Here is a 27930-nt window from a genome sequence, read left to right on the forward strand (position 1 = left end):
GCGGGCGAGGGCAAGGAGGGTCGGCCGCGCCCTGCGGCGCACGATGGGCGGGGCTGAGCGGGCGTCATTGGCGGGAAGCGCCCGAGCGGGGCGGGGCTGTGGCGCTTTTTCCCGCGGCGCCGGCGGGCTCTGCCGCACACGTGGGCGCGGTGACCCCGGGGGGCTGCGGCGGTCAGGTGGGCTTGGGTCCGTGTGCCCCTGGCAGCAGCGCGGGCAGCGCTTCACTGAGCCAGCCTCTATGGAGCTGGCTGGGGACACACACGTGTGGCCGACAAGGGGGAAGGAGAGAACTCCGCTGTGGAAAGGAAGGATGGGCACTGTGAGCCGTCCCGCAGCCGCCAGGCACGGCCGCCAGGCAGGGCTGGATACCAGGCAGAAGCCTGTGTTTGGGCTTGTGCTGCTCTATGGGCCTGGCACGCAGAAAATTACCTGGAGCATGCAAGATAGGAGGAAAAGCTTGGTTCATTTGCCCCATCCCTAGCAATGTTCAAGGCCAGATTGGATGGGGCTTAGAGCAACCCGTCTAGTGGAAGGTGTCCCTGCCCATGGCAGGGGGTTGGAACCAGACGAGCTTTAAGGTCCCTTCCAACACAAAGCATTTTGTGATTCTATGACACAAGTGCAGCCCGAGCCAGCTCCCCCAGGAGGGGCAGGGGGTGCTGGTGTCCCTAGCCTGTCTCTGCTCTGGGACCCTTTGTCAAGAGGTCCTTTGGGTGCTGTCACCTCCTGAAACTTTTCATTTGACTCCTAGATAGCAAGATCATCTCCTGGGGTGCAGGGATCTGCTCACAGCAGCACAACTGCAGCTCAGACATGTGGGTAGAAGCTTGGTGTTGCAGGATTTGCCCGGGGGGGGGGGGGCTAATTACCCTGTCCCTGGGGGCATGGACCTCCCTAGGTCAGATTCCCTTGGGGATCCGCAGGATAGAGCTGCTTTGTTCAGCCTTGCATGCCTGGTCACTGAGCCCCGGCACATCTGACACACGGAGCTCATTCTGCTTCTTCCTTCCACCCCTCCCACAAGGGACTTTCATCTGCAATTGTGCGTCCCACATCACCTCCTGCCTCACAGGGTCTGCTCTTCCCTAGCAACAAACAGGCTTTCACCCAGGGGAGCTGCTCCCCATCTTCTTTAACACGCCCCTAGCACCTACCAAGCTTCTCAGTGGAACCTCTGTCTGGCCAAAGTTCTGGCTGAGCAGCAGCCAGGCAGGTGAGTTCTGCTGGAGGGCTGTGGACCCGCATGTGAGAGCATCCACTGGGTCCTGCATGTGAGTTGGTAAAGAGGGGTCTGAGCACACCCCTGGATGCTGCGTACAGGAGATTGAGTTGGCTGTAACAACAGGCTCCTTGTGCCAACTCTTGCCACTGGCAGTGCAGAGGAAGCAGGGAAGCTTGGGAAGTGCTCCAGGCTCCATCTGCACCCCAGGAGCATTGCCTCTCTGAAAGGTAATTCTGAACTCAGCATGTCTAAAGCAAGGAACAAGTCACTTTGGTAAAACCTATAACCCAGCACTTGGGGTTCTGCTAACAGGGATCCAGAGTGATGTTGCCCTCAGAACTGCCTTTCTTCCTCCTGCTCTAAACTGTCCTCTCCTTCCATGTCCTCTCCCTGGAGCACATCCAGAGTGTGCAGTGACCTGCCCAATTGCTCCATGCCTACGTGTGGCAAGACCCTGCAGCACTGCGAGGCCTGTCCCTCACAGAGCCTGCTGTGAGTCCTGCACATGGGATCACATCTGCACATGGCAACCCTGGGGTGTAAGCAAAAAGAAAACTACATGCACCTCCATACCGCAGCTGGACTCACAGCGGGGGTGCTCTCCTGGCCCAGGGGCAGCACCAGGCACTCCTGTTGGTTTACAAGGCAAAACAAACAACAGGCAGAAAAGAAAATGTGCATGTTCCATCCCAGCCCTTCAGATCCCCTCCCTGCATGGGTGTTGATTGTATCCCTGGCGAGGTAGATCTGTGAATAGCCCATCCTGATGCTGCACCTAATGCACACAGCTTGCTCCAGGCTAATGGGAACAGCCTGCAAAGGAGAGCTCTAACCCATGTGATGCTTAAAGGACACTCAGTGAACAGGAATGTGAGTCCCACCCGGGCAGGAGCAGATGGGCTGGTTCAGCAGGGAGAAGGGGCCCAGGCTCCCCAGGCAGTCTGTTCTGCCAGGACACTGCTCCCACCGTGGGGCTGGGGCTGCAGCCTGGCAGGGGAGCAGAGGGACAGCACCCACCTCCACAGATGGGGCTGCTGAGGCCACACCAGGCTCTGCTCCTGCTGCAGGCATGCAAGGTCCTGCAGAGCTGCGTGAGGCTCCTCTTGGGAGTGGTGGTGCCTATGGGGCAGATGGTGCAGCTCCTGTCCTGGCATCTCTCTGGCCTTCATCCTGGGAAGGTGAAGGGATACGGTGGTATTGCTGCATGGCACCGGGTGCAGCGCAGACCCCAGCAACCCCTGCCATCTGCACACGGCAAACACCAGCCATGACCTCCGCAGCTGTGCCACCACATGCTGCAAACCCTCCTTCCAGTCTGTCCCTGGCTCTGGGCTGCCTGACCCCTTCCCACCATTCACCCTCCTCCAGCCCAGTGGTGCCCGGGGTGAGGGACTGGTACCAGCTCGATGCACGCTCATGGTGAGCAGCCATGCTGAGCACTCCCTGTCACGCTCCCCGGCCTCCCGTGTGGAGACAGCCCCAGCTGCCCTGGGATCTGGACGTGCGAGGCTCGGGGCTCTCCTGGTGCGCTCCTCACTGCCCCTGCATTTGTCCCTCCGCCATCTCCCTGCCTCTTTCCCCGCCTCAGCAAAGAGCCGGCGAGGCCGCGCTTGCTGCTGGCTCGCTGCCGGGAGCTGCAGCCCGGGGCCTCTGCAGGGCCCGGGAGAGAGGCGCCGAGCTCCCCCGGGGCGGGGGGAAGCCTGGCAGGGTGAGAGCTCCCGGGGGAGGCCCAGCCCCGCCGCCTTACCCAGCCCGCAGCGCTCGCAGCCCTGACCCATGGGGGCTCGGGGGCTGCGCACCCCGCTAAGGTCCCCTCCCTCCTGCGGCGGCCGCAGACCGCGGGGGAAGGGCCAAGGTGCGGGCACCTCCTCAGCGCTGGGGGCCTCTGTGCCTCCCCCCTTCCCCTCACAGTGCCCAGGGCCGGGCCGGGTGCCAAAGGGCCTGCCGGGTGGAATGACGAGGACCCGGGGCTGAGGGCGGGCGCCTGTGCCTGACATGGCGGCGCCCACCCGCCCTCAGGGTGACGCGGGGAGAGGGGAAAGGAGGGGGGGAAGCGCGGTGCGCGCTCGCGCGTGCGCGGCACCGGGCGGCTGCGGGGAGCGCGCACGCACGTAGCGCGCACGCGCCCGCCAGGCGAAGGGGAGGGTGTGTGTAGTGGGGGGAAGAACGGTACGTCTCACGCATGCGCAGAGGCGCGCCCGCCCGCCCGCCGCCGGCGCAGCCGCCCCCGCTCCCGCTCCGCCGCCGCGGCCCCCGCCCCGCCCGCCCCCGCTGCCGCCGGTCCGCGGCGCGCCCGCCCCTGGCCGTGCCCGCGGCCGCGCGGGGCTGCCCGCCGGAACCCGCGGAGCGCCGCTCATGCGAGACCCCCGCGGGCCGGGCCGAGCGCTGTGACCCCCGGCCGGGCCAGGCATGTGAAGATGTCAGTGGGCTGTGCATGCCCTGGTGAGTGCCCGCGGCGGGGGGATAACGGGGGCCCGTTATGGGGCGGGAGCCCCGCTGGTGTCGGGGTCTGGCTGTGGGGCTTGGGGCACCGTGGCGTTGGTGTTGGGATTTGGTTATGGGGCTGGGCTCTCGAAGAACGAGGACTGGAGTCTGGCTATGGGGCTGGGGTCCCCGCTGCGTTAATGCTGGTGTGTGGCTGTGGGGTTGGCTCCCCGAGGCATAGCTGCTGGGAGCTGGCTGTGGGGCAGGAAACAACTCAGCGCGGGTGCTGTGGCTCGGGGCTGGGGTCTAGCTCCGGATCAGGGGTCAGCGACGTGTGGGGGCTGGGGTCCCGGCACTGTGGTTTAGCCACTGGGTACAGCCACAGGGATGTGGTGCCCCTGGTATGGCTGCTCTGGTCCAGCTGTAAGGGCTAAAATCTGCAGGGTGCTGGGGTCTGGCTGCAGGGCTGGGACTTCACCACATGGGTCCTGGAGCCCCCTTAGTGTGGATGCTGAGCTCTGCTCACGGGGCTGGGATCCAACAGTATGTGTGCTGGTACCCCACACTATGGGTGCCAATGGTAACACCAGGGCTGGGACCCTGCAGGCAGGGTGCTGCGGGGACATTGGGCAGGTGTGCAGTTGGCAATGTGGGGGGTAACCGTGTAACCTTAGACCCCCATAGCCAGGGCAATAGCTCTGTGGGGTGCCCCTCTGCCCATGTGGGTATGGGGCACAGGGTCCTTGGAGGGGCTTGGGCATGCTGCTGGTAGGTGTGGGTACCCCCCTCATGGCTATGCTGGGGTGTCTCCTCTACCCTGTCCCCCATGGGCTGGCTGGGGTACCCTGGGGGTGTGACAAGTTGGTGAGGTCTCAGCACCAGTCAAGGATACTGCCATAGCAATGCTCACCCTGATGCCTGAGGCCTGGGGCAGGTTTGGGGCTGCTGTGCTGGCTGCATCGCCTGCTGCTGTGTGCAGGATGTTGCTGTGCTGGGGGCAAGTCAGGGCAGGGGTCCCACAGGGCTGCTGAAGCCTTCTCCAGCAGCAGCTCCCAGTGGAAGGCCCCAGGGAAGGGGTTCTGCTCTCCCTGGGCAGACAGCACTTGGGGTCCCTACAGGGGAACAGCAGGGACGCCTCTCATCCCAGCTCCTGTGACAGTGTTCCAGTGCCTGGTGATCCTGAGAGCCTCCTGCCAGGCTGGGACCCCCATGCTGGGGAGCAGTGGGATGCAGTGACAGCCCATGGTCCCTGCGCATCCTCTAGCGCTGCCTCCACCGAGGGGTTTGCAGCTACATCCTCGGTGCGGGCAGGGGGGTGCCCCTGCGCCGCGGCCCCCCCTCCCCTGCGCTGCCTGCGCCTCTCCGCCGTGTTTCCATGAAGGCAGGCGGCCCCTTCCCCCATCCTCCTCCTCCATCTCCCACTGGAAGCTGCCAGAGCGCTGCTTCCTCAAGCAGAAAGTCACGTGAACCTCCCTGCGAGCCAGGCCGAGCAGGCACAGCACCCGCACGGCGGGCACCCCAAACCCTGCGGCTGGGACCCCCCTCCTGGCACCCCCGGCCTTGGCGTCCCCCCCCGGGCAGAGGTGAAGCCAGAGTGGCTGTGTCTAACGGCAGGGTCCATCGCTTCCCCCGGGAGCCGGCCCCATGCCACCGGGAATGTCATCGCCATGTTGGTGGGCGCAAAGAGGGGGGTCCTCCCTCCGCACAGTGACAGGGAGGGGGCCGAGGGGTGACCCCGCAGCTGGGATATCCCTGCGGATGGCTTCGTGTGCTGGTGTCGCATCCATGACCCCCGGTGCTGGAGGACACGCGGGTGCGTGTGATGTGTGTGCACTGGCGGGTGCCCCCGCCGCTCCCCCCGCTGCCCGCCGGGGCTGGGTGGCACATCCAGAGCCTGCGCCCCCCTCCCCCTTCCCTCCCCGGACTGTTTATCGGAATATAGAGAAAACAAGCTCTGCGCTGGCCTCCCGCCAGCCAGAAACATTTAATGAGCCGCTGCCCAGCCTGCTCTGGGGCTGCATTAACTTGGAGGAGTTTCCTGCCTGGGAGCTGCTGCTGGGGGGGTCTCAGCTGTGCCCCCTTAGAAACTGTGCCCTCCCAGGCGGGTGACACGTTACCTGCCATGCCAGGAGTGCATCCTGCCCTGCTGCGGCTCCTCTTGCACCCCTTTCAGGGATGTTTCACTGCTCCTCACCCTGCTCTGCAAGAGCTTTGGGGCAGGGAGGTGCAGCTTCACCGGGAGCCTGCTGTGGTTCTTGTGCCTGAGGGTGGTGGGGAGCTGTTGGGGTCAATGGAGATTGAGGGGCTTTGGCCCCCACCCCAGAGATGGAGCTGTGAGCAAGCAGAGCGTGCCAGGCTGGGTGGAGGAGGCACAGCAGCAGTGGTACCGGGGTGCCTGGGGTGCCAGGAGCAGGGCTGGCTGCTGGGTTCAGCCCTTTGCAGTGGGCAGGCCTTGGCATCCAGACCCCAGCGGGGTCCTGGCCCCTGGGGTGCTGCTCTCCCGGCATGCTCCACGCTGTCTTTTGTAATCATTTTTATTATGATCATTATTTGTCCCCCTGTAGTGTCGGTGTCAGTGCAGGGGGGGGAGGGCAGTGGAGTCCTGCTCCCTCCCTGCAGGGCTGGCTCCTGCTTTGGCTTCATGGCAGGGAAGCGATGTTCCAGAGGTCAGCACCTTCCCTGGGCCGCCTCACAGGGAGCCTGCTGCGCAGCCCTTGGCCAGGAGGGAGGACTTCCCGACCCACGCGTTTCAGGTCCCAGGATGGATGTGCCCGGCCAGGGGACAGCCCTTTGCCGCTTCCCTCCCTTGTGTGGGGCTGGTGCTGTGCATCCCCCGCCGTCACGAGGCCGAGCTGTGCCACATGCCTCCTGTGACAGATGCACTGGGAGAGGGATGGCGGGCTCAGCACTGCCGCGGGGGGGTCAGGCAACCCCCGTGCGTGTGGGCTCTGGCTCTGAAACAGCCTCTGGGGCTGCCTGTCACCGTGGGGTGCACATGGGTATGCTGTGAGTGGTCCCAAGGCCTCATCCTGCGTGTCCTTGTGCTTTTGCCCAGGCTCTCTTCGTGTTGCTGGTGATGTTTGGGTAGACTGTGCCATCCACCCCGCTCCCCTCTGTGCAGGAAAGTGGCTGCCCAGGAGATGCCATGTGCATCGTGTTGCTTGTCTGTACCCTCCACTATCTGGCAAAGTCAGGATGGGGTTGTGGCTACCTGGTGCTTGACAAAGTGTTCCTTAGGGGTTTGAGCATTGGCTTGAGGCTGAGCACATGGCAACAATCCCTAGGGTCAGTGCGAGCTCACCCTGCTGATGGCTCCTCTTTGCCCAGGGAAATGTGGATGGGTTAGTGGTGGGCTCAGCGCTGGGTGCTGGTGCTGGGCTCGATTTTACTCCAGAGATGGTATTGTCTGCTCAACACAAAGCTGCTGTGAAAGCTGCTCCCTTGAGCAGTGGGTGCATGCAGAACAGCAGGATGAGACCCCTGGGGCAAGCAGTGCTCGTAGCCAGCAATGCAGGGCTGCACGCCCCCAGTCAGGGCAAGTATCTGCTGCCCATCCCCTGCATGTTCAGATCACTCCTGCCACCTTCTCCTCCCCTCTGCTGTGGGATTCCCCAGCCACATCCGTGTTGCTTGCACACCCAAGGTGCGGGGCTGTGTGCTGTGCCATAAGCGCGCTAGCAGCATGTGTGCCCATGCTCGACGGCTGCTGGTGCGTCCTGGGGCAGGATGTGCCCTGTGCAGGGGCAGGACATGCATCCTGTGCACGGCTGGCACAGCCTGTGAGAGCCCCCAGCTCCATGCAGGATGACATGGGTCCTGTGGGGCTGCCATGTGCATGGTGTGGGTACAGCTCTTTACCTTGTGCCCCGGAGCAGCTGGGCTGGGTGCCCCCTCCCCGGGCAGTGGGGGGTGCAGGCGGGATGGGGCTGGTGACCGTTATCAGCCTGCCTGCAGGCTGAGGCTGTGGTTTCCTGCCAGTGCCAGGGGTAGGGTGCTGGGGAACTGGCAGGGCTGCCAGGGGGCTGCTGGGCCCCTCCTGGAGCAGGGATAGTGGCAGCCATCCACCCAGGACCCCTGGCCTCTATCCTGGGGGTTCTAGGTAGGGATGGGGTGCCCACAGCAGGGGTGATGCTGACAGGGTTTTGGGAGGTTCACTGCAACATGGGATGTCCCCCTTGGGCAGGGGTGCTGGTGGGTGTCAGGAGGGACAGGGTTCCCACAGAGCTGTCAGACCAGCCCCCCCCCCCCCCCCCAGCTTCTTGTCCCCTTCCCTCTCAGGCAGGTCGCTGATGGGGGCAAACGTTAGACCCAGGGCATAATCTCTCCTGTTGCAGGCATCAACCCCTGCCCGGCCCTGATCCCACCCTGTCCGTGCGGTGGCTGATAACGCCCTGTCCACACCCCTCTTTAGCTCCTTTCTTGGGGGGGCCCTGTGGGGTGTAGCTCCCACCCCCTTTGCAGAGTCTCGCTCTGACCCTGGCTTTGCAGGCTCCACAGGCAGGTCCCAGAGGTCCCTTTGCACCAGGGTGACAGTGCCTTGCCCCAGGATGGCCCCACAGTGTGGGGGTCACAGGCAGGAGCTGGGGGGACAGGGACGGAGCCCTGCTTTCTGTGGGAGCATCAACCCCATCCCCGCTTCTGCACAGCGAGGGGCTGGTGCTGGGGGCACAGCCGGGTTTGTGCAGCCGGGCTGGGACACCAGCCACGCTGGGGACACAGTGGGCAAGGGCTGTGGGGTGTCAGCCCTCTGCGGCAGGGGCAGCTCTGCAGCAGCCGTTTGTGCCACCTCTGCTCCCCCCCATGCATGCTCCTCCAGCCAGGGCCGCGCATGGGGCTGCCCTCGAGAGTCGGGGCTACCCCTGCCCACCCTCCCTCCCCTGCATGGCGCTGGGAGCATGCCCTTGCCCTGCCTCCGCGGCGGTGGAAGGAGATGGCAGCACAGCACATGGCGTGCACACAGCTCTGCCGGCACGGGACAGGCCCGGGCACCCCGAGCTGCCTGCACCGACCGGCCCGGGGTGAGCCTGGGGCAGCCGCGGGCAGGGGCAGGCAGCAGCAAGGCAGCCAGGGCTCTCTCCCTGCCGGGGATGGCAGCACAGGCTGCTGGAAGAGCCCGACGAAGGGCAGCAGTGACTTGGTCAGGAATGGGGTGCTGCCCAGGTGCGGGGGATACCAGGCTGCCAGGAATCCTTGCGGAGGGGCATTTCCCCACTGAGGCCAGGGAGATGCCGTCGTGCTCCTCCCAGCTCAGCGGCCCTTGCCAAATCCTCTGGGCAGCCGCAGCGTGCCGAGGCTCTGTGCCTGCTGCCAGGGTATGCTGCGGTCCCCCTCTAGCCCCGGGCTGCTCCTGAGCGGGGTGGATGGGGCTGCATGTCCACTCCTGGTGGAAGTTGGACCGTTGTTGTTCCCTAGGCAGCCGTGTCCCTGCTTGGCCTAGCTGGTGGGGAGGAGGAGGCCGCTAACAGGAAGGACACGCATGTTAGCAACGAAAACACGGCCGCGAGAGGAAGCAGAAGCGATGCATTATTGATAGAGCTATTTGATGCTGCTATATTCGGTGCGCTGCTCCGGAGCGCTCGGCAGCACTGCGCGGGGAGTGCAGGGGGGTGGGCCCTGTCGATGGAGACTTACCTGCATTGAGTCACTTGCATGTGGCCATGGCCCTGGGTGATGTCCCCTGCCTACTCCGGGAGGGTTTCCAACACAGGAGGGCATGGTGACGTGTGGGGGATACCAGCTCTGTGCTTATCCCTGGGAGCTGGGGGGGCAGCTCCCAGCTGTGCAGTCTCTGTGGGGATGCCCAGGCTCCTGCTGTGGCTCAGGGAGGGGACAGAGGGGGAGCAGCAGACCAGGGACAGAGGTGCTCTGTGGGGCTGCATGTCAAGAGCTGTGCCTTAGCTTCCCCTTAAGCAGTGTCTGTGCCTTGGAGGGGGTGCAAGTCTTCTCTGGGGACAGTGAGCAGATGCAGGATGCTGGGGCTGCACAGCCATGCTCCATGTCACCCCCTCCCCACCGTGGGATCCCAGGCCAGGAAAGGGGCTGTAAAATGAACCATTCCTGTAACATGAGCGAATCCACCTGGAGCCTCTGGAGGAGCCTTAAAACCCTGCGGCTCTGGCAGGCTGGCCCTGGGCCGCTGCCAAAGGGGCCAGGGCTCACTGCTGCGGGTGGCCATGCAGTGACCATGCGGGGCAAGCTCTTGCAGGACAAATGTTTCAGTGTCTCAGGGACAGCACGGGAATGCTGAAGGGCATTTCCCTGGTGCTGTGCGGAAACCCCTTGCTAGCAGGACCTGCCAAAGCTTGTTTTTGGACTGCGTCTTCCCCTCAGAGCATGTGGCCAGCCAGGGACTGCTGCGGCCAACCCACCGTGCCAGAGCAAGGTGTGATGTGAGGGTGGGCACTCCATATGAACCCTGTGTGCTCTGGGGTCCTGCACCCTCTGTAATCTTTCTTCACCTCCTCCATTTGGAGGGGACGGTCACTTGGTTCCAGTTTGTCCAGTGCTCGTGTACTCGTCTCCATCCCCTGTGCGATGCTCAAGATGAGACCCCATAACTTTGCACCTTGGCCTGGCAGCTGTGCTTTCCTGCCAGCCCCTGGGCTTTCCATGGGCCTCTGGGTGTCTGGAAGCAGTTCTGGTTCTGAAGGGTTAATCCCAGGAGCCCCCAGGATCTGCTGCCTGCCCAGCATGACTCACTGTTGAGTTTCCAGCCTCCCCCAGGCCTGTCTCCTGGGGAAACATGGAGCTAGGAAAGATGGAGCCATGCCTTCTCCAGCCAAAAAAGGGGGCCCCTCCTGGCCCAGGCCCCCCTTGATCTGGGTGTACGTAGCTTAAGGGGCGGGAGAAGCCCCTCCTTGAGAAACAGGGAAGCAAAGCATATTTCTCTTTGAAAAGTGGTAGGATTGGGGTGGGGGTGTGTGGCTGTTGTACTCCTGAAAGGGGGTTCTGGGGTGTGTGCATCACTGCAGGCTGCATCTGTGTGCATGTGACGGTGCCCATGTTCGGACAGCTGCAGGAGGTTTGAAGTGCCAGGCCAGTCCGTGCCCCTGTGCTGTGTGTAGGGCCAGCAGGGTTTTATTGTTATTATTTATGTAAGCATGTGTCCACATCCCTGCGCTGTGCCTGCTGGGTGTCAGTGTGAGCATGTCCTGCCCCTGCCACCCTGCTCGCATGGGATCCCTCACACTGCTCTGTGGGCACCGTGAGCCCCAGCCATGGGGATCACAGAGACCTGGGCTCCCCTGACTGCCACGGTGCCCACTGGGCTCTTCCCATCCGTGTGTTCAGGGTGCATCCCTCTGCTCACTCCTGCTCCCAACTTGCTGCCAATTCCCTGGCCGAGACCTGCAGTGGGTGTTGGAACAGGGCTGGGCTTTGGGGAACCCAGGCAGGCGTGAGGCCCTCGTGAGGGGGAGAGTATGGGCTGGGATCCAGGGGATGCAGTGCCCCATCACAAAAAACCCGGGAAGCTGGAATCACCCCCTGCTCCCCCCACAAGCACATCGCAAGGAAGGGGCTCCCCCACCACCGTTGCTACCACACACGCTTCCCAGCTGCATCCCAGCCCTTCTGCTCTCCATCCAGCATCTATTTAATTATTAACTCGGCTATAACCATAAACAGCTGGGGCTGCTGCAGCCACGTGGACCAGTCCAGCGCTGTCGTCAGAGCCGAGCAGGGACACGTGAGCAGTCCCAGAGGGCTGCTGAGCCCCAGGATAAATGGCTTGGGGCATGCTTGCTGTGGATGTGCCAGGCTGGGGACCAGTGAGTGCTTCTCACTGGTCCCCTTGACCATGGCATTGGTGCTGGTACAGGGGCAAACCACCCATTTTTGGAGTATTTTGCAGTAACGGCCTGGTGTTGAGCGCTGGTGGATGGCTGTGCCTCATGCATCCTTGAGCCCTGGAGTGGGAGCAGGATATGGGTGGGCTGTGTTTAATGGCCTATCTTGACCAGGAAGGCTGCACCATGCCATAGCTGTCACTGGTGTTACAGTCAGCATGGTTTGCTGGCCTAACGATGGATGGCAGGTAGCAGTCTGCTGCATCTCACCTGCTGACATGCAGATAACAGGCTGGCAGGGTGATGGGCAGCATGTCAGGGCATTCACAGCATTCCCCATGTCCTGATCCTGCAGCGCCAGCAGTGTGGGTACCTCCAGCTACACGTACCTTTCATGGAGCAGGGTATCACTGAAGCTTTTGGGTTTGTAGTGAGTTTTTCTGTTTACCAGGGTTTTACAAAGAGCCCTGCTCTGTTTATCCACGTGCTTCTGCGAAGCGCTGCTCACTGAAAGTCAGCCTGCAAGTGGAAATCAGGCATGATGATGTGATGGGGACCAGCATGGGAATGGAGCCTCACTCAGTGTGAGGGACAGGAACAGGGGGATACTGCTGCAGAGCTGGTCCCAGACAGCAGCACACCAGGTTGAGGATCAGGAGGCTGCCCCCAGTGCTCCTCAGGCACAGGGCTCTGGGGGTGCACAGACACAGAACACCCCCAAAACCTCATGATTGAGGTTTTGTGCATTGTTGGGTTGTTAAGTGTGCTTGGTGGGACCCAACCGGTTGTGTCTGTGTTATCCCACAGCTGCTGTTCTGGGGAGGGGATGGGGTGTGGGCCTGGTGCTGTGAGTGAGAGGTGTGGGAAGTCGCCTGTGCCCTGGGGTGTGCCAAGAGGCGACTGGGAGATGTGCAAGTGCATGCGGCCCATCAGTGTGTGCAGGGAGAGATGCACCCATGTGTGTCTGTGTGCCTGTGACAGCCTCATGTGCTGAGCCTGGTGCTCTCACCCGGAGCTGGCGGCTGTCGAGGCTCTGGTGTGGACCAGACTGGACTCTGGGGTGCTGTGCCTTGCCCCTGCTGCTGGGTTGGGAGTGGAGGTCTGTGCCAGGATGGTGTGCTAGAGCAGGCAGTGCGTGTGAGAGGCAGGTGTGGGGCAAGGGGGAATAGGAAAAATGGGATGTTTTCCAATGGAAATTTTCATAATGGAATATTTTTTACAGAAAAAAACAATCTTACATTTCCATTTTTTATAAACACTCCTGGTTGGAGGAGGTCGGAGTTTTGTCAGGGACAGAGACCCTTTGGGTCTGTTGGCAATTGCAAACCATCATGTTTTACACTGAATACCCCTCCCCGATGAAACGCTTGTATTTGATTTTTCCTCTCCAGAAACTGGGAGAAAAGGGAAACAAGTTTCACGGGGCTAAAAAAAAACCCAAACCCTGGGAAACTTCAAAGGGAGCCCAGAGCAAACTAGGGAAAAGGTGTATTTTTATCCCAACTTTGCCGGGGGAAGCAAACCTTTCCCTGCAGGGACCGACCTCCCCGTTGGACCCGGCCGCTGCCTGCCCCATGCCGGGGGTGCCGCTCTGCGGGGCTCCCCCCTCGCTCCGCGGTGCTGGGGGAGCGGTCTCGGTCTCCGCCGCCGCAGCCATTGTGGTCCCGGCCGCGGCGCAGACAAAGGAAGCGCCCCCGCCCCGCCCCGCGCCCCGCCCGCCCCGCCCCCGCGGCGGCCCAGCGCCCGCCCGCCCGCCGCCCGCGCCGCACCGGACCCCCGCCCGCCGCCAAGCCGTGAGTCACCCCGCCCCCCCCCCCCCCCCCGCGGAAGTTTCCCGGTCCCGACCCCCCCTCCCCTCCGGTGTTGGCCCCGCTCGGTGCGGGGGGAGGGAGGGGAGGGCCGGGGTCCCGCCCGCGCCGCCCCCGCGCCTGCGAAGTTGTGCGCGGCCGCCGCGCGCCGCCGCTTCCCGCACGGCCCCGGTGCAGCCCCGGAGCCCCCTGCCCGCCCGCACCGCTGCCGGCCCCGGGGCCCGCCCCTCCGGCCCCGCTCTGCCTCCATCCCTGTCCGCAGCTCCTCGCTGCCTCCCCGCTCCTCTCCCCATCCCTGCGCAGCTCCCCCGTCCCTTTGCTCTGCCCCAGCTCCCCTGTGCATCCCTGACCCTTCCCAGCTCATCCCCTCCCCACCAGCTCCCCTGCTTGTTCCCCCCTCCCCGTCTGTCTCCTCGCTCCATCCCCCAGCTCTCGCCTTTCAGAGAGGCATCCCCAGCCCCGCGGGGTGCTGCCGGCAGCCCCCATGCCCCACCGTGCCCTGCTCCATCCCAGCCCGCAGCTCTCTTTGTTCTTCCCCTGGCTCCATCCCCTGCCCGAGCCCTCTGACAGCTGCCCCGCACCCTTCCGGTCCCCCCATGGGTGCTGTCAGTGCCGATGCCCAGTTCCAGGGGCTGCACGCTGGCCTCCCCTCACTGCCCGCTGCAACTTCATCCTTGCTTGCATCTTGGAGGGTCCCGCCAGCCTCTCACGGGTGCCTCGAAGGGAATCAGAGGTCCTGGGGATGCAAACAGAGGGTGGCTACACAACTTCTCACAGGAGCTGCCCACTGCGGGGGCCCAGGCCTGGGGGCTGTGGGCAGAGGGGCTCGTCCTCCCTGGTAGACAAAGCACTGGCTGGGCCCAGGGCAGCTGGAGCAGGGCCTGGGCTGGGGGTGCGTGCAGTATCCTCGGGACTGGGGAGACAGTGCTGCAGCTCCAGTTTGGGGATCAGTGTGCCGGGGCTGCAGAGGGGTGTCTTATGTGGGGGGTGTTCCCCTGAAACCCCCCAGCACAGCATGCTCTGGCAGGCTGTTCTGATCTCTGGTGGCTGGCCTGGCTCTGACCTCCATGGGTCCCAGCCAGCCCACCTGCCTGGGATGGGTGATGAGGACACTATGGCAGTGCCACCTGGGCTTCCTCAGCTCAGGCAGCTCTGGTCCCCTCACTGCAGCCCGGGCTGGCAGGGGCAGGCGCTGCAACAGGAGCCTGCGGAGCAGCTCCTGCCAAGACTGGTGCTGCAGCAGGAGCCCGAACAAGAGGTGGTAGCCGGTCCCTGGGGGAGGTGTGAGCAGTAGGTTCAGGACACATGGGGCCCAGAGCGGTGCACCCCCCATATCACAACCCCTCTGCTGCTCCCTTTTCACTAGGAGGGGCTAAGCCAGCTCGTGGGTGTGCAGTAGGGTGGGAGCAAGCACCTCCTTCCTCCTGGGGTGTTCCTGTCTCTTCTCCCCATACACCTTGTCTTAGCTAGCACCTTAGCAGCGACTCTTCCAGTGTCCGCCAGGCATCGGCTCTTGCGGCTTCTGTTTGAAGTATGGGTAAATTTCGGTGTCCTTATTCCTTCTTTAAAGCACCAGGTTTTGAAGTGTTCTCGTCATGAGAGAATTGTGGTTTTCACTAAGGGAGAACCAAATGTGGTCTTTGCTCTCCTGGTTTTGTAGAAATCCCAGGTCTGTGATCCGAGCGTGCCTTAATGACTGGGGAGGGAAGCGCTGAGCAGAGCCGCATGTGGGTTGTGCTGCTTGAATAAGAGAAAGAAAAGTTGTGATCCATGGGGGACATGGGTTGGAGGGTTTGGTGGTGCAGGTTTTTACCTGCTGTTTGGTGGGGACTTTTCCCCTTGCCTGCAGCAGGTCACACCCCATGTGAAATAGGAACAGGCCAGTGAAAAGCCACAGAAGTTTGCTAGGAGCAAAGGTGCCCCAGGCTGGGGACTTGGAGCCTCTTTCCACTTCCCTTTGAAGAGCAGTGACAGCCCCTTGTGCTGTGGGAGCAGAGGGAGCTGGAGTGGGAATGGGATATGGGCAGGCTGTCCCCTGCCTGGCAGGGCAGCAGCAGTGCTTGTCCCAGAGTGGTCTCTGCCAGTGTGCCAGCCTGCACCTGCAGCTCTGCACTGGCGTGAGCCTGAGGTCAGCCTCACATACACGGGTTCTCTGTGCTGACAGAACGCTGCAGCGCTTCTGGCCCTTTCCCATAGAAACCTCCCGTGCTCCGAGCGACCTGGGGATGGGGTGCTCCCGCTGTTGTTTGTGCCGTGTGTGTTCATGGGTTGCAGTGGTTGCTGCACTGAGGTTTGCTCACCCACTGGTTGCTGTTTCAGGCAGACTGGTGTTACAACAGGGGATGCCCAGCAGAGAGGGTTTCCCTGGGGCTGTGCTGCCATGGTGGAGACGGCTTGTACAGTGGTGCTGGGGCCGGGAGCTGAGGCTGGGCTGCTCATGCCTTGGGAGCACCAGACAGGTGTGATTGTCCCTTCACTCCCATGGCTTTTGGCTCCATCCCACACTGATCATCCGAAGCCCCAGTGCCAACAGCAGCACGTGCTGCCAGCACAGCAGCACAGTGACTCCAGCAACCACAAGTGTTTGCTCTGTCCCAGTGCTGCCAGAGTCTGCCCCGTCCCTTGCTCAGCTGCTCCCATATCACCTCTTGACTCAATTCCCAAAGAGAGAGAAGTTCAGGCTAAGCAGGGGGGCAGAGGCTTGCCCTGACAGCTTGAAGAAGCAATGGACACACTTTGCAAGCTGCAGCGATCAGGTTCCCACCGTGCTAACACCGTCTCTCCCATTCGTGAGCGGTCCGGACCTTGGGGCGAGCACTACACCCCAGCATCAAGGTTTGCCCCCCGGCACACACCGCCCTGGTGCGGGCAGCTGGGAGGCGCCAGCTCCCACAGCATCCCATCTTCGCAGCAGGAGTTATCCAGCACTTTTCCCTGTTGGAGCGGGTGGCTGGCTGCCTGCCAGGGCTGTGGGACTCCACCTAGGACACAACATGGAGTGAGGCGGCTGTCGGCGGCCTTGCCGCCATCTCCAGAGACTACGCGTCCCAGCGTGCAGCACTCGGCGCTGTTGGCAGCGGTGAGGAACGAGGTGGAGCATTGCATCCCTCCATGCGCCACGTGGGGGCTGACAGCCTCCGGCGTTCCGAGGCAGCGGTGCTTGGGGCCCAGGAGCAACCTAACAGCCGACAGAAGGACAGACCTCAGCCTTGTGCTGCCCTGCCTCAGCTCCGGCCCTCCCGAGCAGATCCTGCCCCCATGGAGGGCTGCCCCAAGCAGCAGTCCCATAGCGCCATGTGGTTTTGCTGCACCATGTGCATAGCAGGCAAGATGCTGGTTGCAGGCTCTGCAGGGCCGTGGCGATGGTTGGCCGTGGCTGTGAGATTTCCCTTTCTGCTGCAGAGCCTAAACAAACTTTGAAGATGAAAATCCCAGTTTCTCAGGAGGGGCTTTTTCATGGGATGCTAAAAAAGGGTGTTTTTTTCCATCCCTGTGGTTCTCACACCATGTCATTTGTTGTCGATGTTGCTCCAGCGCATGCTGTGGGAGGGATGGAGACTGATGACTGCAGGAGCCCTGCAGGGTGGCAGGGGCCCCAGGTGCAGGGGTCTGAGTGAGAGGGAAAGTGGCCAAACTGTGAAAGGTGCATTCCTGAGGCTGAAACCGGCACTGTTTGATTATGGATCGTCTTTGAGGCGGTGAGCAGAAAGAGGTAATTAGGGACAGTGGGATATTTCCCCGAGAGTCGCAGGAAATGACTGCCTCGTGGTAAGTTGATAGTAGTGGAGCTGAAACTGGGTTATCTGTGGGATTGCATCTGGGGCTTGCAGCCTTGGACGTGATTCAATTTTCAGGCTGTTTTGCAATTGGCAGGGCGTGCTCTTCTCCCGTTTTCCCTCCTGGAGAAATCCCCATCCACGTGTCTGAATCATCGGAGGGCTGAAACAGGACTCTTGCCATCCCTGGGGTTGCCACAGGTCAGTGGGGGTCCCCAGGGGACCCCACCGAGTACCCAGCTCCATAGGAGGCCTTCTCAGGAGACCCTGGGCTCTGGCACACCTGAGGCTGTGGGGCTGCTCTGAGCCTCGACCCAGAAATCCATATCCCAGTCTGTGCCCTCCTTGTCTGATGCTTTTCGGATAGCTCATCACTGATGTTCACCATAATGTGCAGTTCCGTGGTGCAGCCTGGAGGTGGGACACGCATCCCTCCTTGCTGCCCTGCGCACAGGGGACACTGTGCACAGCCATGTGGTGCAGGCAGGGAGGCAGCTTGTGGTCAGGATAAGCTCTGTGGCTGGCTCAGATGCGTGGCTTGAGAAGAGTGAGAGGGTAATCCCTGCATGCAGCAGGGCTAGTGGTGCTGCAGGTTTTGCCTCCATGCAGGTCAGGAATGAGTGGTGTGCTGGCTCAGTTCGGTCTCTGAATGCCACTGGGTCCATGGCATCATCCCATGGTCTCTTCCAGGAGCAGTGTCTCTTGTTCCCTGGAAATCATGGTGTTCTGGGAGCTTCGGCTGGGTCAGTTCTGTGTTTTCAAAGCAAATGGGATTGCTGCATGTTGAGACTGTCACTGATGATGGCTTGTGCCATGCCTTGGTGTGGGATCCTGGGCTCCAGTTTAATAAGGACATCAGGCCTTGCAACTGTCCTCACTCCATCCCCTCCTGAAGCAGAGGAGAAAGAAGAGATGAAGGCAGCTTTGAGGTGCAGACTACAGACTGCTCCATGTGCTTCTGCCTGCTCCATTGCTCTGGATGCTTCTCTACGTTTGCCCCACAGCCCTGCCAGTTTCCTGGACAACAGGCACCGGCACCGGGCAAAGCCACATGAGTTGAGGCAGGGCCGTGCACCCGGCGGCAGCCCTAGCAGCGGGGCTGGGCTGGGCAGATGGATTTCTTGCAGCTATTTGAGCTCCCACACCCCGGCGAGGAGCCCTGCAAAACAATGCCGCTATTTACACTTTAAAGCCTCGTTAGGCAGCCAGGAAGCAGGCACGGTGCATGCCGGGAAGCATCCACAGCCTCTAGCGAAGGCTGGCCTCTCTTCTTCATGTCCTTTGGGCTGCTGGGAGGAGCAGGATGCTCCCGGCTGAGCCGCAACCCTGCGGCCTCTTTCAAGCTCCGCTTCTTCATTTATCTTTATCATATTTAGGGTGTTTTAGCCTCTGGAGCCCCTGCCTTGTTGCTGAGTGTTGCTCCTGGCACAGTGTGCTGGCTGCCCAGCCAGGGATTGCTCCTCTCTGGGATGGGGAGCACTGATTCCTGCTGGCAACCACAGGTATAGGTGTGTGATGCAGGCATTCATTCCTATGCTTTTGTCCTCGGCAGCTCCTTGCTGGTGAGGCAGAGTGAGTGGAGTGCATTCCTGCCTGCATTCCCCTCTGTTCTCCCTGCCAGGCACCAGGGAAGGCCCTGCCTGTCCCCTGCCTGGGGAGGCAGCTCCGCTCCCAGTGCCTGGTGTCTTCTGGCTGTGGTGGTTCTGCAAGGTGCCTGCAGTGCTCCTGACTCCACCAGCTCTGGGGCTTGGTTAGGGTTTTGACTGTTCCTGCTCCAGTGAACCCACTGGGCAGTGCACCGGGAGAGCTTCCTGCAGGGAAGCAGAGGGGAAGGCAGGTAGAGGGCTGGGCTGTGCATGAGTCATGGGCAGAGCGCTGCCTTCTCTTCCCATGCACCTGCCTACACAGAGCTGCTTCCTTGCCCCGGTTCTCCTGGCAGCCCTGTGCAGTGCTGACCAGCTCCATCCTGCCCCCAGCCGGGGACCTGGCCTCAGAGGATGCTTAGCTGGGGCATCCCTTTGTGGGGTTCCCTTCTGTCTCCCTGCTGAGGAGGAGCCATGGAGCCAGCCACGGGCACTGTGCTGTCTGCCCGGGCCTGTCTGGGCTGGTAGCTCACCAGCTGCAGCGTCAGCCTCGATTTTTCCCTGCCGACCGTGCATGTGTTTTTGTGGAGCTGGGGGAGCGCCTGGGGATGGGCAAGGGAAGCTGCTCCCATCAGCCTGGGGTCTACAGGGGCATCTCGCACCCAGATGCCAAGCAGCATCCCTGCTTGCACTGAGCCTGCCTGGATCCTGCCTGGATCTTCTGTGCTTGAAACAGGGGGCATCAGGGGCATGGGGGACATCAGCTGGGGCCAAGCGCTGAGCTTGGGAAAGGGCCGCATCCTTGGGTCTGGGTCATGGCACCTGGTGGGACGGGGCTTACAGGGAGCTGGGGAGCCTGAAGAGGAGAGGAGGTGATGGAGAGATCTCCCAGACCAGACAGCGAGACCCTTGTGTTGGTAAAAGTTGGTGTTGATGCTGCTATATATTAACTGTGTTATTTCATGTAACGTGTGTAGTGTGTGTACAGCAAGTGTAGGATCCAGGCAGCCTGTATCAATCCTAAGGCTATTGTTAGCCTTACTGAGAACTACTGAATCCTGTAACATTTTTTATGCTCTGTTAAAAATAATACTTGGTCAGGATGCCGCTGTTGCTGAGGTCACATAGCAGGCTCCTCTCCACTCCTCTAGATCCTGAGATAGGTCACTCAGTGAAGCCCCAAAAGCAGGTTGTGTCCATATTAACCTGCTTGGGAAGGTCCAGGATAGAAATGGATGCTTGGGTTGGAGCAGTGGGCTGGCTCACCTACTGTCCCACCTCCAGGAGCACAGGGCTAGGCAAGAGCACGAGAAGCAGAATAGATGGAGAGTGAAGTCTCTGTCTCACCACCTAATGAGACCTTCTTGCACCTCAAGAAGCAAGAGGGACTGAGGACAGCAAGAAACCATGAGGGCTTTTTCCTTCCATCTCTCACTGGTGAATAAAACCAAAGCATTGAAGAACGAGACCTGCTGGGTCCGAGTTTTTCTCCCCCCCAGAAGACATGGTGACCAGCAACCGAGCAGTGCAGCTCCTTCTCCAGCCACTGCTCTCTCTGCCTGCGGAATCGGTTCATTTCCAACAGAAGATGTGCACTTATGGGAAGTTTCCTACGAATCAAGCACGCTTTGACGTTGTGTTGTTCAACAGCAGCACGGAGGAGGTGGCAGTGCTGTGCTTCTAGTGCAGTCCCAGCTGAGCTGTCATTCCCATTGGGCACAAGTTGGCAGGGGTAAAGCAGAAAGCACAAAATCCCTTACCCCAGCACCAAGCTCCCTGTTACAGAAATGTTTATCTATGAGAAGGCTGGGTAAGAGCAAGGGGCTGCTGTTGTTAGCAGCTAAATGAGAAACGGTGCCGTGCCCCACTTTTCCTGGCTGCGGGCAGGCAGGAGCGAGGAGCAGGAGCAGTGAGCCCCCAGGGGCTGGTGTGTTCTGGTGGGGAGAGGCTGGGTTTGGCTGCTGCAGAGAAACACAGCAGGAAGGCACCAGGGCCCCAGGAAGACAAGGATCAAGGAGTGAAATGAGTATTTCCTCTGTTGCAAGTTGGATTTAATGCTGAGGAGGTGACTCCCTCTATTTTTGACTGGTTCTTACTTGTCTGTGATTGCTGTGACTGCAGGCTTGGGGTCACAAGTGGCTCAGCAGTGTTGATGGTGATGCCCTGGTCATTTGGGCTCCTGTGTTAGTTAACAGGCTGCACCAAGCTGAACATCTTGGGTCCCAGAGCTGCTGGCCCTGCTTCCCTTAACCCTGATAGTCTTTGCTCCTCTTCTTCATCCATTGCAGCCAGGTGGTTGCTCCAGTCTCATCCTTGTGCTCTTCCCTGCAACTTGGCTGTGCGGTGATGTGCGGTTGGGCAGCAGTGCCTCCCGGATGGTTCTCTCCACCAGTGGGCTCGCTTTCTGCAGCACTGGCAGCCTGTGGGTGTTGGGAATTGCCCAGCCCAGGGCTGCAGGCACAGGGGCAGCCGATGGGGATCCCTCCTTGTCCCCATCCAGCAGCCTGGTGCAGCCGGCTTCTTGCCCTGTGCCTGCAGCGCGGCATGGGCAGACGTGCCCGTGTGCGGCGGTGCTGGCTGAGCCGGTGGAGCCGGAGCTGCCTGGCCCGCTGCCCACCGCTGCGCCCCATCCAGGTCAGCCCGTCTGCCCGGCTGTGCCGAGGGGGAGCTGCGTGCCTGGGCAGCTCCTGCTGCAGCGTGCCGGGTCCTGCCAGCCGCGGGGTGTGCCGGGGCTGCTGCACGGAGGGCTGATGCAGCCGCCGCTCCCCAAAACCTGCCCGGCAGTGGGAGGGGGCTGCTGAGCATGGGAGCCCCTCGGGAGTCTGGATGGGCTGTGCAGGTGTATCCCATGGGAATCCTTGTCTCCCCTTGGCAGGCGCTGGGGGGTCCCCAGCTTTCTTTCAGAGATGGGTGCTGGCTTGCACATGTTGTGTGCCACATCGCACCCCATGGTCCTCCATGGGTTCCTTGTTCTTTGCCCCAGTGTTGGGGGGCACAACCAGGGTTTGGGGTGGTTTGCTCAGGGCTGGTGTGTGGGATCTTTCTGTCCTCCCAGAGCCCAGCAGCCGCTGCCTGCCTGAGCAAGCGGCAGATGGTTGCTGCCTGGGGACCAGCCATCCGTCCCTCTGGGTGATTATTCACCCGTCACCATGACGATAGAAAGGTCAGCAAAAAGATCCCGTGTGATTCCAGGGTCCGGTCGGTGGGATTAGGAGCAGCATGGGAGGGGGGGCTGGGGGAGGATAGAATGATAGGGCCTAGCCAGTGTCTTCATTCCCCCTACCTCATCAGGGGCTGTCTCCCTCTGGCACCATCCGCAAAGCCAGGCCAGCTAAGAACTGGCAAACTCTGGGCACCAGTGGAAGATGCCTGAGATGGTGCTGGACCCCTCTGGCTGCTGATCCTGAGAGCTCAGTCCTGATCCTGTGGGTCCCATCCTGCCTGGGCAAGACCTGGACCTGTGTGTGGGGTGAAGGGGCTGGGCTGGCACTGGTGGGGAGCAGAGGCAGGATGGGGCTGTGCTGATGGAGGCTTGGCTGGTCCTGCATCCTCCCTCCTCCCCGCAGCGTGCCCCCAGCTGACCCGTGTCCCCTCTTTCTCTCCAGGCTGTTCCTCTAAGTCATTCAAGCTGTACTCGCCAAAGGAGCCCCCGAACGGCAACGCCTTCCCCCCTTTCCACCCGGGCACCATGCTGGATCGAGATGTGGGGTGAGCCGGGGCCTGGGGAGGGCTCTGCACCCTAGGGTGTCTCTGTTGGGTAGCATACAGAGAGTGCAGCACACCAGCTGAGGTAGTGCAAGGGGAGAGGGGATTGGAGCAGGCACAGGTGGGAATGGGGGGAGAAATGGTAATATTTGGGATGAAGAGAGCCCCCAGGTCCCTGAGCTCTGTGAGACTAAGCCCCTTGTCAGGCCAAGCCCCTGGCATGATGCAGGACAGGAGCATTCTCAGCTCCTGCCAAAACAGCCCCTTCTCCAACCTCTGTCCTGCCTGGCACCAGCCCCAGCTGCAGAGGAGCTGGGCATGTCCCTAGAGAGCCACAGGCCTCATACCAGGAGCAGTGGAACACCAACCAGAGCCCAGTTTCAGGGGTACAGGTCACCCCATGGGGCTGTCTGATGCCAGCAGCCAGGCTTCAGCCTGCACCATGTGTGGGGTCTCGCCTCCAGTGAGCCCAATGCCTGCCTGCAGGGAAAGTGGAGTTATGGTGGGCAAGGAGGGAGTTCTCTCCCAGCACTGACCTACCTGCATCTCTTCCCCCCCCAGTCCTACTCCCATGTACCCACCGACGTACCTGGAGCCTGGAATCGGGTAAGCACAGAGGGCTGGCAGGGACCCTGCTGGCAGGGGAGCTTGTGCCCATGGTGGGGATGCCTTAGAGTGCCAGCACTTTGCTGGCTGGGGTTTGGGATGGGATGCTCTGACTCTGCCCAGCCCTGGAGGGGCTGTGTGTCCCTCTGCCATGTGCTCAGGACCCTTCCCCACCCTGTGGCTGCCTCCCCCCCTGACTGCTCTGCTCTCTGGGCAGGAGGCACACGCCGTACGGGAACCAGACTGACTACAGGATATTCGAGCTCAACAAGCGGCTGCAGAACTGGACAGAGGTGAGGATCTGGTCAGTGAGGGGTGGCCAGGGTGGGAGGATGCTCCCAGGTGTGTGTTTTGGGGATGGGGTCCTGTGTGCTGCCTGCCCTCGCAAGCTGCCTTGGCTCTAGCAGAAATCCCCTTGGCAGTGGCTGAGCAGGTCCCCAAGTGCCTTGTCCCTCACTTGGCTGTGGGACAGGCCTCATCAGACCCATATCCATCAGCCAGGAATGCAGCCTTCCAGGGGCTGAGCATGTGGCTGCTGTGCTGGCATCCAGAAGCTCTCTGTTGGTCTGTCTGCTTCTCCTCCCCATAACCTAGCATCTATCTGCCATCCCCAGGAATGTGACAATCTGTGGTGGGATGCCTTTACCACGGAGTTCTTTGAGGATGACGCCATGTTAACAATCACTTTCTGCTTGGAGGATGGACCAAAGAGATACAGTGAGTACCAGACTGAGTCCTCCTTCCCCAGGGCATTATTGCCCCTCTTGCAGGAGACACGGTAGTTGTGCTGCACAGGGGGGTAGTTGTGCTGCACAGGGGGATGTGGGCAGGGTGTTAGAGCTCAGCTGCCTTCAGCCTGCAGGCATGGGGGATGCTTTACACACACAGCCCCAAGGCACATCTGCGTGGTCCAGATTTACTGACCAGAGTTTCCTCCTTCTCCAACTCCAGCGATTGGCCGGACTCTGATTCCCCGTTACTTCCGCAGCATCTTTGAAGGGGGGGCCACAGAGCTCTACTATGTGCTCAAGCACCCCAAGGAGTCCTTCCACAACAACTTCGTCTCGCTGGATTGTGACCAGTGCACCATGGTCACGCAGCACGGCAAGCCCATGTTCACCCAGGTACCGGCTGTGCCCATGGATTCTCCTGCCCCTCATGGCTCAGTCAAGTGTGCCCTTGTGATGGCCACAGTCCTGTGTGGGCTCCTGGGTTTGGCTTGTGCCAGGTCTCATGGCAGGCAGGGACAAGCCATTGGGAGGGTGTCCCCAGTGTGCAGAGTGGGTTCCCAGGGGATGTGGGCTGGGGGAAGTGGGAGCAGCCTGTGCCTGACCCTGTGCCCTGCCCAGGTGTGTGTGGAGGGGCGGCTCTACCTGGAGTTCATGTTTGACGACATGATGAGGATAAAGACGTGGCATTTCAGCATCCGCCAGCATCGAGAGCTCATCCCTCGCAGCATCCTTGCCATGCATGTGAGTACCACTCCGGAGCTCCTCTGGGGCACGAGTGATAAGGGGTTGCAGTCCTCTTCATGCAGCAAAAGCTGGGGGACTTCAGCCCTGACCCCCATCATAGGCAGGGGCATGGGAGGCCCATCCCCAGCCTGGATGCAGCTGAGCCATCTGTATCTCTCACTCCTAGGCACAGGACCCCCAGATGCTGGACCAGTTATCCAAGAACATCACCCGCTGTGGGCTCTCAAACTCCACACTCAACTACCTCCGAGTAAGTGTGCAGGAAAAGGGAGGGATGAAGGCCTCCTCCTCATCCAGGGTGGACCCAGGGAGGCCACCTCTTGTGCTCCAAGCTGCCCGATGCCTGGCTGCCCGTGGGGTGGGGGCAATGGGGCAGGCTCTGCAGGAGGGATCGTGAAGATGGGCTGCAGAGGGCTGTGGGGCAGTGGGTCTGCTGGGGCCTGGAGCATCATGATCTAACCCCCTTGTCTGTCTGCTCCATGCAGCTCTGTGTAATCCTAGAACCAATGCAGGAGCTCATGTCACGGCACAAGACTTACAGCCTCAGTCCCCGGGATTGCCTCAAGACTTGCCTCTTCCAGAAGTGGCAGCGGATGGTCGCTCCGCCTGGTGAGTCTCATGCTGCCTGCCCTGCTGCCTGTAGGTCTCCAGGGCTGTCTGATCAGGCCCTCTCCTTGGCACAGGCTTTTCCCAGCTCCAGAGCTCATCCCTGGCCTTGTCCTGTGAGGCTGGGGGCAGTGAGTCAGGCAGCCCACTGCCCCTCCTGTCGCTGTGCCGGAGGGACGGTGAAGCTGCAGCGGGGAGGAGGGTGGTGATGCTGCCCTGGGAGGCATGTCATTGCGGACAAGGGGCTGGAGGGCACTGACTCCTTCCCATCGGAACCATGTCTTCCTCTTCTACCAGCGGAGCCAGCACGGCAGCAGCCAAGCAAGCGCCGGAAAAGGAAGATGTCGGGGGGCAGCACCATGAGCTCCGGTGGGGGAAACACCAACAACAGCAACAGCAAGAAGAAGAGCCCAGCCAGCACCTTTGCCCTGTCCAGTCAGGTACCTGTAAGCATCCCGTTTCCATTCTCTCTTCCTCCCCCGGGGTGGAGGGGAGGGCTCCCTGCCCCAGCCCCTGGGGGTATCTAGGGCCAGACCCCTGGGAACTGCCTGTACCCTCGGCTCTCTCTGGGTGGTGGGGAGAAGAAGAGGGTGTCCCAGCTGCCTTCCCTGAGCTGCTTCGCTCCCCTGCAACAGGGTGAGGATGTGCTGCCCCATGCAGTGCCCAAGCCTCAGGTCCTGCGATGGAGATGAGGAGGTGGCCTCACGGCTGGGGAAAGGGACTGTGGTGTTTGGGGGGGGTCTGGCAGCCCGGGCTCCCCCCACCTCGATTATGTTTCGGGACCGTCTCCCCTTTCAGGATGTGATGGTGGTAGGCGAGCCCACGCTGATGGGGGGGGAATTTGGGGATGAGGATGAGCGGCTCATCACCCGGCTGGAGAACACGCAGTTTGACGCCGCCAACGGCATCGACGACGAGGACAGCTTCAACAACTCGCCGGCGCTGGGGGCCAACAGCCCCTGGAACAGCAAACCGCCCTCCAGCCAGGAGAGCAAGTCAGAGAACCCCACGTCGCAGGCGTCGCAGTAACGGCCCCCCCGCCGCCCCGTGGACTCAGTCCCAACCGATCTACCTGTACATTTGCAACGGAGAGTAACTGGGAAGCGGCGAGGTACTGGGGGCAGATTGGCGGGTGCACGGCCAGGAGAGCAGCCCCCAGCCCTCTGCCCCCGCCGCCTCCCCGCTCCCCCCACGCCTGCCTCCCTGCCGGACCCCAGTGCAGGGGTGGGTTTCCGGGGCTGTAGCTGCGTTATTCCCTCTTCTCCCTCTTCCTCCCTGCTTCTTCCCTGGAGAGCTTCTCATCCCTGCCCCCCAATGTGCCCAGCCCCTGCCCGCTGGAATTAGGTGGGAGGTGTCAGCAGCAGCTGGCATGACCGGGAAGCCGGCAGTGTGCTGCTGCAGTGTATTGGGGTCTGGCACAGCCCAGATACCCTCCTCTTCCTCTTTCCTCCTGGGTCCTATGGCTGGGGTTTGCTGGGCAGCCGCCTGCAGCGGGGTTGCACATCCCCAGCCCGACGTGGGGCTGGTGGAGGGTGACCAGTGATGGAAAGCCTTCCCTGTGCCACCAGCTCTGCCGCGAAGCCTGCTCCATCCGGGGTCGGATCCTGCTGCGCTGGGGTGGTGTTGGGGATAAGGGCCTGTCGGAATCCCTGCTTTCCTGCACCCTCCCCTTCCCCTCGCTCCTAGGGGCAAGAGCGCAGCAGGGCTGGGGGGAATTCTGTATACAAGAAGTGTGTGGTGGGGGGGCTTGATGGAGCTGGACGGGGTCACAGAGGACCCACACCTCTGCTGTAGCTCCCTGCCCCTGTGTGCCCCTGCCCCGTGTGAGTCCGCCTGGGGCCCCTTTGCAGCCCCTGGTACCTCCTTCTTTTGTCTTTTTTAAGAAAAAGAAAAAAAATAATATTATTAAAATTGTAAGTTTAAAAAAAAGGAAAAAAAATGGGAAAGCCCCTCCCCCCCCCGAGCCCTTTCTCCGGTTCCCCCCTCCCTGCCCTGAACCCTCCCACCCTGTCCTGACTTTTGTACAGGCTTCTTCTCTTGGGAGTCTCGTTTTATATCCAGTTCGGAGAGCTTCAAACCAAGGAGAGACTTTGCAGACTTCCTTTCTAAATCCCTCCAGGGGCCGGGGGGGGTCAGCCCCCCCGCTCCCCCTCCTCAATGTAAATCTTGTGTGCTGTTGTCCCCGCTCCCTCCCTCGGGTTCGTGTACCTCGTGCTTGTACATTTCCGCGCTGTAGACAGTGTGTACGATACTGTTCTTTCAATGTGTTATCCCTAGAGCAGGTGCCTCCATTGATGTTAGGGGAAACGATGAGAAAAATAATAATAATTTTGGGGTTTTTTTTTGGTTTAAAAAAAAAAAAAAGGAAAAAAAAATAATCCCTTCCCAGGCTTCTTCCAAGGAGAAGACGGGAGGTGCTGGGGGGGGGGGCGGCCGTGCTCACCAGCTCACCCCAGCAGCCTCGGGGGGTAGCCGGGGATTGGCCCCCCCGAGGTGGGGTTGCAGTGAGCGCTGCGGTGGGGGTGGCTGGGGTGGGGGGTGCGTGTGTGCGTGCAAGGGTGCGTGTGCGAGAGGTTCGTGTGTGTGTAAGGGAGCCGGGGCTGGCGGAGCAGCCCTGCGGGGTGGGGGGGTCGGGGGTGCACCCTGCTCTCTCCACTGCCCCCCCCCGGTTCTCACAGCTCGTGTCCCTCTGCGGCCGTGGTTGCACCCTGTGTCTTTCCCACTCGTGGCTGGGACTGCAGGGGGTGGCCGAGCCGCGGGGGGGGATGTGCTGTGTCCCCCTCCTTCTGCTGTCCCTGGGGGTGGGCATGAGATGGGAGCCCCTTGGCTCAGCCCTGCGCTGCTCTCAAGCCCCAGATGACCGGAGAGTTGCCTGCATCAGCTCCCAGGCCCCTCCACGGGCAGCCTGGAGGTGGAGGGCTCAGCCCCACATCCCCTT

General features: G+C 61.5%; 1 protein-coding gene across 3 annotated transcripts; it reads left to right on the top strand.

Moving 5' to 3' along the window:
• Nucleotides 1–3521: 3521 nt before the first annotated feature.
• LDB1 (LIM domain binding 1) lies at nucleotides 3522–27373 on the top strand. 3 transcript variants are annotated; one of them, XM_034061818.1, is made up of 11 exons: nucleotides 3522–3664; nucleotides 22206–22308; nucleotides 22867–22911; nucleotides 23129–23204; nucleotides 23526–23628; nucleotides 23863–24035; nucleotides 24261–24383; nucleotides 24553–24636; nucleotides 24872–24995; nucleotides 25290–25438; nucleotides 25791–27373. In XM_034061818.1, the coding sequence occupies exons 1-11, from the start codon at nucleotides 3640–3642 to the stop codon at nucleotides 26019–26021; spliced, it is 1236 nt and encodes a 411-aa protein (XP_033917709.1). In that variant the 5' UTR covers nucleotides 3522–3639; the 3' UTR covers nucleotides 26022–27373. The 3 variants fall into 3 exon arrangements, with proteins under 3 accessions (XP_033917709.1, XP_033917710.1, XP_033917711.1); XM_034061819.1 differs by having other exon boundaries at nucleotides 25290–25432; XM_034061820.1 differs by lacking the exon at nucleotides 3522–3664 and adding an exon at nucleotides 13195–13226.
• The last annotated feature ends 557 nt before the right edge of the window (nucleotides 27374–27930 follow it).

This window comes from Melopsittacus undulatus, chromosome 4, assembly GCF_012275295.1.
Source record: "Melopsittacus undulatus isolate bMelUnd1 chromosome 4, bMelUnd1.mat.Z, whole genome shotgun sequence".
Classification (NCBI taxonomy): Eukaryota; Metazoa; Chordata; class Aves; order Psittaciformes; family Psittaculidae; genus Melopsittacus; species Melopsittacus undulatus.

Excerpts from the sequence above, each read along its gene's own strand:
- LDB1 (XM_034061818.1), top strand. The coding sequence starts at position 3,640 with ATGTCAGTGGGCTGTGCATGCCCTG. Across the intron at positions 22,309-22,866 it reads ATGCTGGATCGAGATGTGGG|TCCTACTCCCATGTACCCAC; the intron begins GTGAGCCGGGGC and ends TTCCCCCCCCAG. Across the intron at positions 24,637-24,871 it reads CCACACTCAACTACCTCCGA|CTCTGTGTAATCCTAGAACC; the intron begins GTAAGTGTGCAG and ends TGCTCCATGCAG.